The sequence below is a fragment of the Callithrix jacchus genome, chromosome 5 (assembly GCF_049354715.1).
Source record: "Callithrix jacchus isolate 240 chromosome 5, calJac240_pri, whole genome shotgun sequence".
Classification (NCBI taxonomy): domain Eukaryota; kingdom Metazoa; phylum Chordata; class Mammalia; order Primates; family Cebidae; genus Callithrix; species Callithrix jacchus.
In genome coordinates, this window is record NC_133506.1 from 41,295,026 (window position 1) to 41,307,948 (window position 12,923).

The window sequence follows — 12,923 nt, forward strand, 5'->3', positions numbered from 1 at the left end:
TACCCTCCTCACTCTATTGTGAGCCCTTGATTGGTGCCGCGACCTCTGGGATCTCTGAGTAGCCTAGCTTGGAGAGGTTTAGGATTGGTGGTCCTGGGCTTGCAAGAACCACGCCCCAGCAGCCCAGTTAGGGCTGGAAGGGCGACTGGCTTCAATCTTCCCTCTTCAGGCTCACGTACTCTCCACCTTTCCCTCCTTCCGCAGGAACCAGTCCAATGTGCGGCGCATGCACACGGCCGTGCGGCTGAACGAGGTCATCGTGAAGAAATCCCGGGACGCCAAGCTTGTTTTGCTCAACATGCCTGGGCCTCCCCGCAACCGTAATGGTGATGAAAACTGTATCCTGGAATTAAAATTGGGGGAAAGAGGGAGGTGGACGTCAGGGAAGCTGGGTCCTGTCCCTGGGATGGAATTGCTGAACTGTTTCTGCCTCCGGATCAGCACCTCGGACGGGGACACGGGCGCGAGAGGTCCCCTGGCAGCCTAGCGCTACCCGAATTTCATCGGGAGGGAAGGAGATCGGGTCTTTCTCCTTGACCGGCTCACAGACATGGAATTCCTCGAGGTCCTCACAGAGCACTTGGACCGGGTGATGCTGGTCCGCGGCGGCGGCCGCGAGGTCATCACCATCTACTCCTGAGAGCCAGGACCTGCCACCCGGGCCCAAGTGCGCCCTCGCCGCGGCTCCGGAGCCCTCGCCGCGCCCCCCCGCCGCTGTCACCGTTTACATACAGACCCTGTGCCCGTGCCCTGGTCCCTTACCCCACTGCCTGAAGCCTGGAGGCCACGCCTGTGGGGGCTGACTCGGAGAGGGCACCCCGCCTCGCGGAGACCAGAGCTCCTCAGTGCCCGGTTGGCCTGTGGGTCCGCGCTGCCCTTTTTCTAAGCCCGGCCTTGTCTTCTCGGAGGAGACGCTGCAATAAAGGTTGGGAGGAGGCGTGGAAAGGAGAGGAGCTGGGGCCTTGGGGACCCCCAGGTAGTCCATGCGGCCCATTCTTCCCCTTCCCACGCCTGCCCGCCGCGGTCCTCGCTCTGCGCTCCTCCGGCTCCCGGAGGCGCGCGGGGTGGGAAGGCGGCGCTTGCCGTCTCCGCCGCCCCTTCTCGCCGAGCCGCGGGGCGCGGGCGGCCGAGCCTATACATAGTGTACAGGAGACATCGCGTGTATTTTTAACGTCCCCATATTTATGTGACTAGAAGCGCAACAGACTTCTCGCCACAGTCGAGCTCTCCCGCTGGGGGCACTGCGGGGAGGCGGAGGCCTCGGGAAGCTGAGTTTTCCTTGACGTCCAAGAGTTTGAGAGCAAAAGTGATTTAGGCCCAGGCGGGGGTCGTGGTCCTGGTCCCTCCACACCCCTGTCCGGCTCTCGCCTCTTCGCCCTTTCCCGCGCCCTTGGCTTCCCACTCTCCCTGCCAGTCCTTTTCCAAGATGAGGTGAGACAAGGGTCCAACTTTTCCTGGATTCGCCTCCCAGCGAATGTGAGCTTCCACTGCGGCTGCAGAGACGCGCAACCTCTTCTCATCGGCTCTTATGCAAGTTGGGGCCAGGATTGGGGAGGGGCGCTCCTCAACGGGAAGAAACCGAGAGGCCCGCGCCCCGCCGAGGAAGCCCCGCCCCGGTGCCTTTGCTGGGAAGCAGGCGTCTCTCCTCAGTCGGCTTGTCGCCTGCTCCCCGTATCTCATGGCTCCTCGCCAAAGACTGAAATTATGGAGCTGGAGGGCGCCCCCTCCCTGGAGTTTCCTCCCTGGGACAGGTCGGGAGGAGGGGGCCCATTCTGGTTTAGGGGGCCGACCTGCTGGGAGGCCCCGGCGCCGCCCTTGACTTTCCCTCCTCCGTCCCCAACTGGCAGACTCCTTCTCTGTGCTCTGGGGCCGGGCCTTGCTGCTTAGCAGCGGCCTCTAGCTCCGTCTCCCGGGGTACCTGGGCCTGCGGGAGGGCTGGAGTCACACGCGCTTTGTTCTTAGCGCCTGTGTGCTCTCCTGTAGGACCCAGGGCCTTTGGCTTCCCCAATTCGTCCTTGGCGCTTCCGCTCCACCAGCCTGGTCTGAGGCATACTGTCCTCAGAGAAGGCGCGGTGGCCGGGTTCCCTTCCCCTAGGGCACGTTACTAAGGGGGACAGGCACTGCATGCTCGTTCCAGCACCATCTGGGACTGGGTACAGTACCTCCAGCCCCAGGGCCCTGACCTGCGTACCTAGTTAGACATCTCACTCACCTCCCAGAGCTGGGGCCACTGAGTACTCCTGACCTCACCACCTTTTTTCCTTTGAGCCTGAGGTAGAGCTGGAGCTGGCACCACCTAGACAGGGTCAGGTGTGGCTGGGGGTAGGTTTGGAGGTCTGCCGGTTATGCCAAGGTCCCCCTGAGATTAGATCAGGGGACTGGATAGATTCAGGTACTCAATCAGTAAGCTGGAGGTGTTAGACGCCAGGCCCCTGCATCCTTCAATGGACCTCCCTCTGAGAACCACAGCCAGGTCCTGCCTTCTGGGGGCCTGAATATTTCGGGGCTAACGTGGTGGGCTGTGCAGAAGGGGGCTGTATCAACATCAATTAGGGAACCAAAGTTGCACTATCTGGGCCCAGATTGTCTGGTTGGCAAGAGCAAAGTTTCCGTTGATGAAACAGACATCCCACAACAAAAACCCAAGTTTTCTGTGCTACATGTGCAATATTTGTTATGAATGTTATGTCATTCATCAAGTTATCTTTATAATCACTGTAGTTAGATGTTTCATGTCCATTCAAGTGACTTTTATTCTGAGTGCAATATTTCAATAGCCTTGTAGTGATAACTAGTGTTGCTTTTGTTTTAGATGATCTATGTGCAGGGCAATGCAATGAAGTTGAAAACCCTTGTAAATAGGAGAGGTTGCAAACCAAATCAAGAGTATTTATTACTATTCTTACTATGATTATTAGGCCTGCCTTTACTTTTCAGCATAAGTGTTCAGTATTCCGCATCCTGCCTCAGTATTGATCTTGTGTTCTTTGTGCCAATATGAAAAGGAGAGGGTTGGTTCTTTCCTTTATTGTTGAATGCTCCCATTTAATGCTTTATGGCTTTTACTGTATTACTTTTTTAGACTCCCATCTGCACAAAATGCAATAAAAATAATTTTATTATACCCTTCATGGCCTGAGATGTGCTGTTTAGACACTCCAGGGGCCCTATAGGACCCCACGTTTTTTTTTTTTGAGATGGAGTTTCACCATGTTGGCCAGGCTGGTCTTGAATTCCTGACCTCAGGTGATCCACCTGCCTCGGCCTCCCAAAGTGCTGGGATTACAGGCGTGAGCCACCACACCAGACCAGACCCCACACTCTTAAATCAGAAACACCGACCTCCACTGACGGAAGAGATGGGCTAATGCCCCAGGTCTGCTGATCTAATTTACATACCGCTAGCTTTGGGGCCCTGGCTTGGAGAGCAGCACTAACATCATCTCCTAAGACTGGTAGGCACTTACTAGGTGTCAGGCTGCACTGACATCTTCCAGGAGGTAGTGAGCACTTTCTAAGTATAGGTGTCAGGCTGCAGTGATACCCCCTTAAGGCAGTGAGCACTCAACACTGTTCAGGCTGTTCTCTCAGCACGTTGATGCCTAACCCATGGGAGGCCTGTGCCACCCACTTCACCACACCCACCCCAAGTTATTCAATGTTCTTCAAGGCTCCTTCGGGTTCTATGGATTCTGCCAACTCCCTGTACAATGGGTTGAACAGAGGGTGGCAACTGAGACAAAATGAAAACAGGAAGTGCCTCTCTACCAGAGGCCACCAACCACAAATGGCCTCCTCACATTCCTGTTTTCCTTTTCTAGAATAAGAGGACAAGGCTGCTGACACAAAGAATGTCTGCCAGAAGCAGGATGTTGAACACAGCACTATAATTAGCCAGTAGGCTTTTGCGCTGAACTGTTATTAAAGCCTCTAACTAGGTGAGCCACCTATGCAGAGAAGGCAGGGTTCTAAGAGGTTTGAGGCCGGATCACATGCTGAGGACAAGAAGGGGCAGACCAGAGTCCTCGACACAGGAGCCCTCACCTCTGACTCGGGGAGTGTTCTGCAAAGAGGATATTCACACCCAAGAAAGATAAACACAGCTTTTACTTTTTGCATTTTAATCAAAAAGTAATCATTTCATTTTATTAACAACACAAGAGTTCCAAAGAGAAAAAAAAAAAAAAAACACTATATAACACAAACAGGTCAGAACATAAAATGCTGCTATTTGGGGACCTTGAATTTTGAAACCATTGTTTTCTCTGCCACTGTCAGGGACTCAGCTGGTCACTGCTCTCCCTCTCCCCTGCTAGAGGATCTCGAGACCATGATCCACAGGGATCTGCTGAGTACAATCCCTGGGGAGAGGGCAGCTTTCTGCGGCTCCACTTAGAACCACAGCCAGAAGCCCTCCCTCTAACAATTTCACTCTGGTACAAAAGTCATGAACAGCCACCTATCTCAAGAACATGTCCAGCTACCAGAAATCTGACATCAAAGTGGTCCCTACCTCCTACTGCTCAGGAAACGGAACAAGAGTCTAGACAAAAATAAGAGCCTGGAGTTTTGAGCCAAAAGCTCAAAACAAATCATTGAAGAAATGAGTGTTCATGGCCAGAGTCTCAGAATTGACTCCATGCAAGTGCCGCTGGAGGGGGATGCTGACAGAACTGGTAAGGGGGAAGAGTGGTGGGGCCCAGATTCACAGTTTGTATTAAACTGCTGCTGACTGGAGCTGTTCAGTCCATTGGAGATCTTCCAATGAAATGAAAACAAAAAATAAAAGAGAAAAAAACAAAAAAGCAACCTTGGCTCAGACAGAAAAATTCTTCTGTAGCTGCCATGGCCATTCCTCAACAATCCAGAGTAGCTGATTTATGAATCTTCGAGCAGATCCCAAACGTGGGGTTGGGGTATGATGACACTGTGCCTGCCAAGGCCAGTCGACTTTTCTTTAACTCTAGGCAGGAGTTGCAGGCAGGAGCTTGAGCTCTGGTCGACATGTTTGAAGCTTGAAAGTCTTGGTAGGTTCACAATGAACAAAGGTGGTGGCTACTGACATGACAAATGCCATTCCAAATGTCGCCAGCTGGGCCTGGCTCCGAAACCAGTAGACAGAGGGACTGGAGAAATCCCATCAGATATAAGCCCAGACACCTGTACTGCCCAAGTGACTCCGGAGATACCTATTTTCTACAAAAATCCAAAAAACAAATCAGAATACAGCCCCAAATGCAGCATAAACTTGGTAAGGAATAAGCAACACAGCCTTGGGCAGGAGAGAGAGCAGGTGGTAGAAGAAACTGATGACACTCAATGTAGACCTGGAGAATGCCAAGAATATCCTCCAAACAACTCTATTTAGAACGCAGTAAGTGGGAGGCCAGGGGATGAGGGGACTGGGGACAGTTGAAAGATTTAGCCTCAGTAATGCCTCTGGTAAGATCCCATGGGGGCCTGTGGCTGCCCCATCTGTGCTGTGGTCTGGCTAACCAGGTGGGAGAGAGCAGGGCCACTTTGGATCAGGGTATCCAGAGCCTTCTGTACACTTGGATTGTCAAAGTTGATGCCTGTGGAAGACACAGGCCTCTGGCTAGCCATGTTGCTAGCAGGTGCCAGGCGACTGGAAGGTTGGCCAAAAAGCCCTTGGGAAGGAGCCCCAGGTCTGGGGCCCATGTTCTGAGCAGATCCTCCCTGTCCCAAAATGCTTGGAGGCTGATTGCCAGAGGCCTGTGATCTTTGCTGAGGCTGGCTGTTTGCTGCTGTGGAAAAATTCTGGTTCGGGGTGTTTCCGGCAGCAACCGAGGGGGATGTAGAGCTGCTATTGGCCGCCACTGTACCACTATTGAAGAGGCTGAGGATTTTGGCCTGAAGCTCTTGCTGGGAGGTGGGGGGTGCAGATGGAGTGGGTGTAGCAGAGGGGAGCACTTGGCCGCTCTGGAGCGGTTGGGAGCTTGGCTGTGTCTTCAGCGAGGCACCCGAGGTCGCCCCGAGTGGTTGGCGGGAAATCGGGCCTGGAAGACAGAAGAGGGAGGTATCTGGTTCAAAGTACCCCCCAAGGGCAGGAGGCCTAGCAGCCAAAGGAAGAACAACAATCACTGAGTCACATCAATCATATAGTACACAGACAATAACATCAATTTCCCAAGGGGCTACATCATGATATATGCTATTTACAGAAAACAATAGGTTAGTTCTCCTAGAGAACTGCTAAAAAACAAAAGGGCATCCATCCTGGCTACCAGGGATTCAGCAATACTAGTCAATCCACCACATTAACTACGGGGATCAGCATTCAGTACCCAAATAATAAAAAGTTATTATTAACATTATAGCAGCAATGGATGGCCCATGGAAGAACCCAAGGGATGGACTTATTTCCCTTACCCACTCCAAACAGCCCTGGGCCTGACACCCTCCCAACAGAGCCTGGGGATTAGAGAAATGCAGAGTCAGAACTTCACCTCGGCCCTGCCACGTAGCTCACCAGGCAGAGAGTCGGTGCTGCTCCTCATCAGCCGCTCCTTCCGCTCTCGCAGGTAGTTGATGATCTTGTCAGTCTCTTCGGCAGTGAGGTACCTGTTGTCTGCCAGCAGGTTGATGAGGCTCTGGATGGCTGGAGGGTGGCCCCCGCGCACTCCCTCCTCAGGGCCTCCTCTCTCTCTTTCCTGCAGGATGGCTTCATCGGCCATCTTGGCTGCCTGTCTGGCAATCTCCTCACGTTCCTTCTCCCGGCACTCATTCTTGTAACGCTCATAATTTCTGGCCACCAGCACCATGGCATCTGCCTGGGGCATGTTGCGATGCTCTGTAGGAGGAAATGACATGAGTTATTTTCTTTCATGACATATTTAAGTGCCCGCCTGCTGCCTCTATCAAGTCTTTCCTAACCTTATACCAGCAAGAAAATCACTTTGGTGACAAAAAGGCTTGAGATTGAGAGTAGGGTGGTGTGGGTGGACAGATGAAGGGCAGGAAGGGAAGTGAATGGATACCTTTGGTGGGAGCATGCACCTTTGTATACAGCTGGTTCTTTGGGGGAATTCCTAGATCACAGACTTGCAGTAGTAAAAACCAAAGAAACATGACAGCCTCCTGCAGATTCAAACAGGCCATGTGGGGAACAGCCCCGGGAGGCAGGCCCAGCAGCCTCTAGACCAGCAGCAGGAGGCCAACAAGGCCCTCTGGAAAGCTGGGCTCTCCACTGTGCTCCTCAGGACAAAGCTGGCCTACTGTTTTTTAATTCATCAGTTCAAAAGTCATGGATTTAAGATCAAATTGTGACCCTAAATAACCTCCTCTCCTCACCCATGGGAAATACGGTTTACCGGGTAGTGAGAGGACTCCTCAGAACTTTTGTCCTCACACATCTTGGGGACTATTCCTCAGACGGACAAATGATCCACTGGAGATCCTTACGTAATTGTATGGTTATGAGGATAAGGAATGAGGCCAACAGAGATGCTGAGTGTAGTGGGAAAACAGTAAGTCTGTGCTGCAAGAGGAGCAGGGTATCAGCTGGCCGAGTCTCAATCCTCTGGGTTCAGTGCTTGAAAAGCTACTTCTAAGAAGGACTTCGAGAACTGGTCCTGGGCCTCTACAGGGTCAAGGCCTCTTAGTCCCTCTGGTAACTTCTCATAGCCCTTCTGGTTACTTCTCCAGCACACTTATAAAAAGGATCCTAAATGCCTGTTATATTATCTGTCCTCCATTAGAAAGCTGGGCGAAAGTAAGGATTTTGTCACGTTCATTGGTGTACATGCCAGAGGTGTGCTGGAGCCAGATCTCAGTGGCAAGAGCCAACTGTGCACATTTCTTTCCAACTCTCCCTTCAGTGACTTCATGTTGGTGGTTTGAACTGAAACATGGTGGGAGTATGTATTCCACGGAGATCAGCAAATGCTATAAATGTCCTCCCCCCGTCCCACAACTTGTTGTTAAATATTTGTCAGTACACCACTGTATATACCTAAAGCTAAGTATAATGTAACAGATAGTAGGCCCAGAACTGTATCCACTGAGAGACTATCAGATAACAACTATGCAGCACTCTTCCACGGTACTTAGAGAGGGGCCCTACCATGTATGAACTGGGATATAAGAGTCATTTGCCCAAAACCTGGTTCTTCTGAGTAAGGCATAAAGGACTAATAATGGACTAGTCACTACCTCTGGTATTTTGACCCACTTAGGCCCCTGTACCTTGCGGGGTTCCAAACATGATGTTGACTGTGCAGGAGCGGTGAATCTGGTGTTGCTGGGTGATGACAATAGCAAAAGGAGAACCTCCCCTGCTAACATCCTCCAAGGCTTGTGACAATGACACCTCTGTGTTGAGGAAGATCAAGTCCACTACCATGCCCAGGTCTCGCACCTTCCGCCCCACAGACTCAGCATAGTCTCTATAAAAACAAACAAGATCCAGGTAAGTGACCAACTCCAAACCTGCATTGTTGTGTCTCAAGCCAGCTGTGTGTATTCCTACTAAGAACTCAAACTGTAGTCCATCCCAAAACCATCTTTAGGATCTAAGGATCTAGATCAATTCTCTCTCTATACCCTGGCTCAGAATGGCTTGACCTGCTTGAGGTCATATCAGAAGTTGCCAGTAGCACAGTAGGATATCCAGGTCCTTCTATTGATTTTCTAGCCCAGTGGTCCTTCCTTAACAACATCCAGCTCCCTAAGACTTGTGACACTTATCTCTTTTTGGGTAGGCTGCATAATACAGTGGGAACATAATGGGCTTAAATGACAGAAACATGGTTTTGGATCCCAGCTCTTAGCATCTACTTGCAAAGTTCTGAACTTTTAGTCAAGTCCATTTACCTCTTACAAACATCAATTTCTTTACTAATAAAACAGGAATAATATGGCTCAGTTCATATGTCATTTCTTTCACCTTCCCTCCAATCTAAACTAGACCTCTGATACTCTTTTCTCATAGGACTCACAGCTGTATGCTTTTGTCACCTGCCCCATTAGGGTGTAAGCTCCACCAGTGGAATGAGACTATGTAGCCCCAGTACCCAGCATCTGCCACACATACAAAAGATTTGCTGAATGAATAAATTTTATGTGATTACTGTGAAAATTAAAAATAATTTACGTAAGGGGCCTAGCATGGGGTAGTACACAAAGTAGGTACTCAGAAAATGACAGCTATTATGTGTCCAGAAAAAGCTCCTACAGTTAAAAGCAGCATCTATTGCTGAACAAGACAGCCAAGAGCCTGTGAACTCTGCCTATTACTTGGTGTCTCAACACCTATTTCCCTAGTCACTGCCTTGAAATTAGCTCTTTAACCCCAAACTGCTAGAAAATACATGAAGTTATTTACTTAGTACTACCTGGGGAAAGGGAATATAGCTACTGCCAAGCCTGCAAGCTGCTATACTCCCTTCTGCTTCTCTGCTCTGCCTCTTCAAGGAGAAAATGTAAAACAGGGATGCAGTGAAACAATGCTGTGAGCCCTAGCTTGGTAACATGGTCATTTAACAGTTCTGCAAGGCCATGGCACTTCATAAAGACTTGGTTCTTGGCTGACAAATGCAGAGATGTGTCTCCCAAAGTATTGGGCATTCGGGTTGTCCCATGAAGGGGTTATCTACTGCTTTGCTTGACCAGCATCTAGACCCTCTTCCACTCTCAGTCTGCATGGTTCCACAGGGCTAATCCCACCTCTAGCTCTTGGGATGGGAACATGACAGCCCTGGCCAATCAGAACATTCAGCACCCCTGTCAAAGTGACAGGCTTAAGGATGGGAAAGTAAGTCAGGTCAACCTAAGAAGAATTCCAGAACGTTAGGTAGAAACAATGGGAAAGAGAAGCTCTCTTTCCACTTGGCTTGCTAAGCTAAGAAGACACATGTTTAGAGCCAGTGCCGTTCTGCCTTTCTTCAAGCACAAAACCTGCCTGAGAACAAAGGCAAATCTGAGTAAAGAGGTACTTAGATACTGACACAGAGACCAAGTCTTGATGACATGGTTTGACTCTGGATGTGGCCATGCCTCAACTTCCCAGTTACTTTCTGCTTAAATAAAAAATGTCCCTTTTGGGCTTATGCCTGATTGAATTGAGTTTTCTGTCACCTATAACTGAAAGAACTCTGGCTAACACAGCACAGTAATGCAAGAATACACAGCTCAAATTCAGTGGATAGAGGTGCTAACAGGAGCCTGAATTTCTCTGACTCTTCTCCTTACTAGGGAGAAACACTGAAGGGTTCTTACTTTGTCTGTTTGTTGACCACAATCACAGAACAATCAACGGGCCTTTCGGCATCAAAGCGTCTCTGAATTTCCTCAAAATATTGACGATAAAGCTCTTCTCTACGCCGTTCCTCACGTTTCAAACGCTCTGCAAGACACCACAAGGGTAAACTAAAATAAGGACTGGATCCTTCTATAAAGACAAACCATAGGCCTCATTTTAAATCCTGCGCTATAGGCAAAGGTCATAATACTCTGAATCAATCCCCTGGTCTATCTCCTAAAATAGCTAGTATTAATATTTTTTATTATTATAAATTAACCTAAATGTAATGGTTGGATTAAAGGACATCGTGATTTTAATGCTGTGTCTGACACTCACTGCCAAAGTGCCCTATGGGAAGGCTGTTACTAATTTACACCTCCACGGAGGTAGATCATCTAGTGCCTGTTTGTCCACACTTTAGTCAACACTGAGTACTGTCATTATTTTTAAGTCTTGCCAACTTGACAGACAAGAACAGTAATCATTATTCTAATCTGCATTATTGCTGACCTTTTTTTTTTTGAAAAACAGTAACAACAAAAAACCAAGTAGTAAAGTTTTATAACAAATTAAAAATGAGGTTCTTAAAGATTTCAACTTGGCCAGGTATGAAATAATTTAAGAACCTTTAACAATGTATTGAGAAAAACCAGGCTTTAAAAAAGACATTTGTGTCTTCATCTAAAAAAGAGATGCTGTTAGATCAAAGTTATAAAAACCAAATACCTGTTCTGCATAGTCCGTCAGTCACAGTTATCTGGTCAATGGGCAAAAAGTAAGGACTTAATGTCTTCAGCTCCAATATTTTGTTCATTTCTCCCCCCCCTTTTTTTCTTTTTGAGACAGAGTCTCACTCTGTTGCCCAGGCTGGGGTGCAGTGGTACAATCATGGCTCGCTGTTACCTCAACATCCTAGGCTCCAGCAATCCTCCTACCTCAGCCTCCCGAGTAGCTGGGTACTACAGGGGTGCACCACCGCACCTGGATAATTTTTGTATTTTTTTTTGTAGAGATGGGGTTTTACCATGTTGCCCAGGCTGGTCTTGAACTCCTGGGCTCAAGGGATCCACCTGCCTTGGCCTTCTAAAGTGCTAGGATTACAGGTGTGGCCACAGTGACCAGCATTTTGTTCATTTCTTATTGCTGGAATTTCATATTTATTTCTTCTTGCTGGACGACTAAACCAGATGATGGTGCTAACCTGCATCTTAAAAATCATTTTCAGGCTGGGGGTGGTGGCTCACGCCTGTAATCCCAGCACTTTGGGAGGCTGAAGAGGGCAGATCACTTGAGGTTAGGAGTTCCAGACCAGCCTGATAAACACGGACAAATCCCGTCTCTACTAAAAATACAAAATTATCAGAGCATGGTGGCACATGCCTGTAACCCCAGCTACTCAGGAGGCTGAGGCGGAGAATAGCTTGAACCCGGGAGGTGGAGGCTGCAGTGAGCTGAGACCACATCATTGCACTGCAGCCTGGGCAACAAGAGCAAAACTCTGTTTCTCTGTCTCTGTCTTGCGTTCGCGCGCTCTCTCTCTCTCTCTCTCTCACACACACACACACACACATACACACACACACACACAAAATCATTTTCAAGCCAAATGCTCTTTACCTATTAATAGGCTATTTGTATTTCTTCTTTTTATACATTGCTTGGCCAAGTCAGTAGCCCCTTTTCAGATGGGGTACTGGTATTAGTTCCCTCTCTTTTTTGTAAAGTGTTCTATCAATAATAGGAATAGAATGTTTCTGCTACTTTACCTTTTGCACGAGACTGACTTTCTGGGCCTGGAGGGCCTCGTCCATCAAAGCTATCTCTGTAACGGTCAAAATAAGAGTCATCCTTTCTCCTGCAATAGTCATCCATTCGCAGGTATCGGTCATAAGAGCCTTCTCTCCTGAAAAGTTAAGGAAATTTTCATAAAGATAAAACCCCGCCCTATCCTGAAAAAAATCATCTAGAGAATTCTTTGGGATTAGACAAATGAGGTTTATATCTGGAACTCACTGCATACCAGCTCTGTGGCTGTGATAGAGTTAACCTGTCTCACAAAATGATGGGAGGGGATGAACAGAGATGATATACAGAAAGCACTTAGCATAGTCCTTGGCATATAGTAAATGCAAAATAACTGGCAGGAATTATTGATGTTAGTTTTGAGGAAACATTACATGAACCTCCCCTGTGCCTTTTAAAAATTACACTAAAATGTCAGCTGGGTGCAGGGGCTCATGCCTGTAATCCCAGCACTTTGGGAGGCTGAGGTGGGTGGATCACAAGGTCAGGAGATAAGACCATCCTGGCCAACATGGTGAAACCCTATCTCTACTAAAAATGCAAAAATTAGCTGGGCATGGTGGCAGGCACCTGTAGTCCCAGCTACTCGGGATGCTGAGGCAGAAGAATTGCTTGAACCTGGGAGGTGGAGGTTGCAGTGAGTCAAGATCATACCACTGTACTCCAGCCTTATGACAGAGTGAGACTATCTCAAAAAAAAAAAAAAAAAAAAAAAAAAAAAAATATATATATATATACTAAAATGTATATAACAATAATTTGCCATTTTAACAATATTTATTATTATTATTATTACTACTACTACTACTACTACTAGAGATGGGGTTTCACCATGTTGCCTAGGCTGGTCTTGAACTCC

General features: G+C 48.5%; 2 protein-coding genes across 7 annotated transcripts in view; one reads left to right on the forward strand and one right to left on the reverse strand.

Moving 5' to 3' along the window:
• The window catches only part of SLC12A5 (solute carrier family 12 member 5), a 38,953-nt gene extending 35,824 nt beyond the window's left edge, over positions 1-3,129 (forward strand). For all 3 annotated transcript variants that reach the window (XM_008996044.4, XM_002747609.6, XM_035298741.3), the window contains exons 25-26: positions 205-338; positions 549-3,129. In XM_008996044.4, coding sequence (XP_008994292.1) covers positions 205-338; positions 549-640 — 226 coding nt within the window. In that variant the 3' untranslated portion in view covers positions 641-3,129. The remainder of the gene's footprint in view (positions 1-204; positions 339-548) is intronic.
• A 975-nt stretch (positions 3,130-4,104) lies between these two features.
• NCOA5 (nuclear receptor coactivator 5) overlaps positions 4,105-12,923 on the reverse strand; it is a 29,177-nt gene continuing 20,358 nt past the window's right edge. For 2 of the 4 annotated variants that reach the window (XM_008996045.5, XM_002747610.7), the window contains 5 exons: positions 12,028-12,164; positions 10,237-10,363; positions 8,206-8,405; positions 6,491-6,811; positions 4,105-6,017 (listed from right to left, as the gene is read on the reverse strand). In XM_008996045.5, coding sequence (XP_008994293.1) covers positions 5,428-6,017; positions 6,491-6,811; positions 8,206-8,405; positions 10,237-10,363; positions 12,028-12,164 — 1,375 coding nt within the window. In that variant the 3' untranslated portion in view covers positions 4,105-5,427. Of the gene's footprint in view, positions 6,018-6,467; positions 6,812-8,205; positions 8,406-10,236; positions 10,364-12,027; positions 12,165-12,923 lie in introns of all 4 variants that reach the window. The other 2 variants (XM_078371788.1, XM_035298742.3) reach the window with 1 other exon arrangement.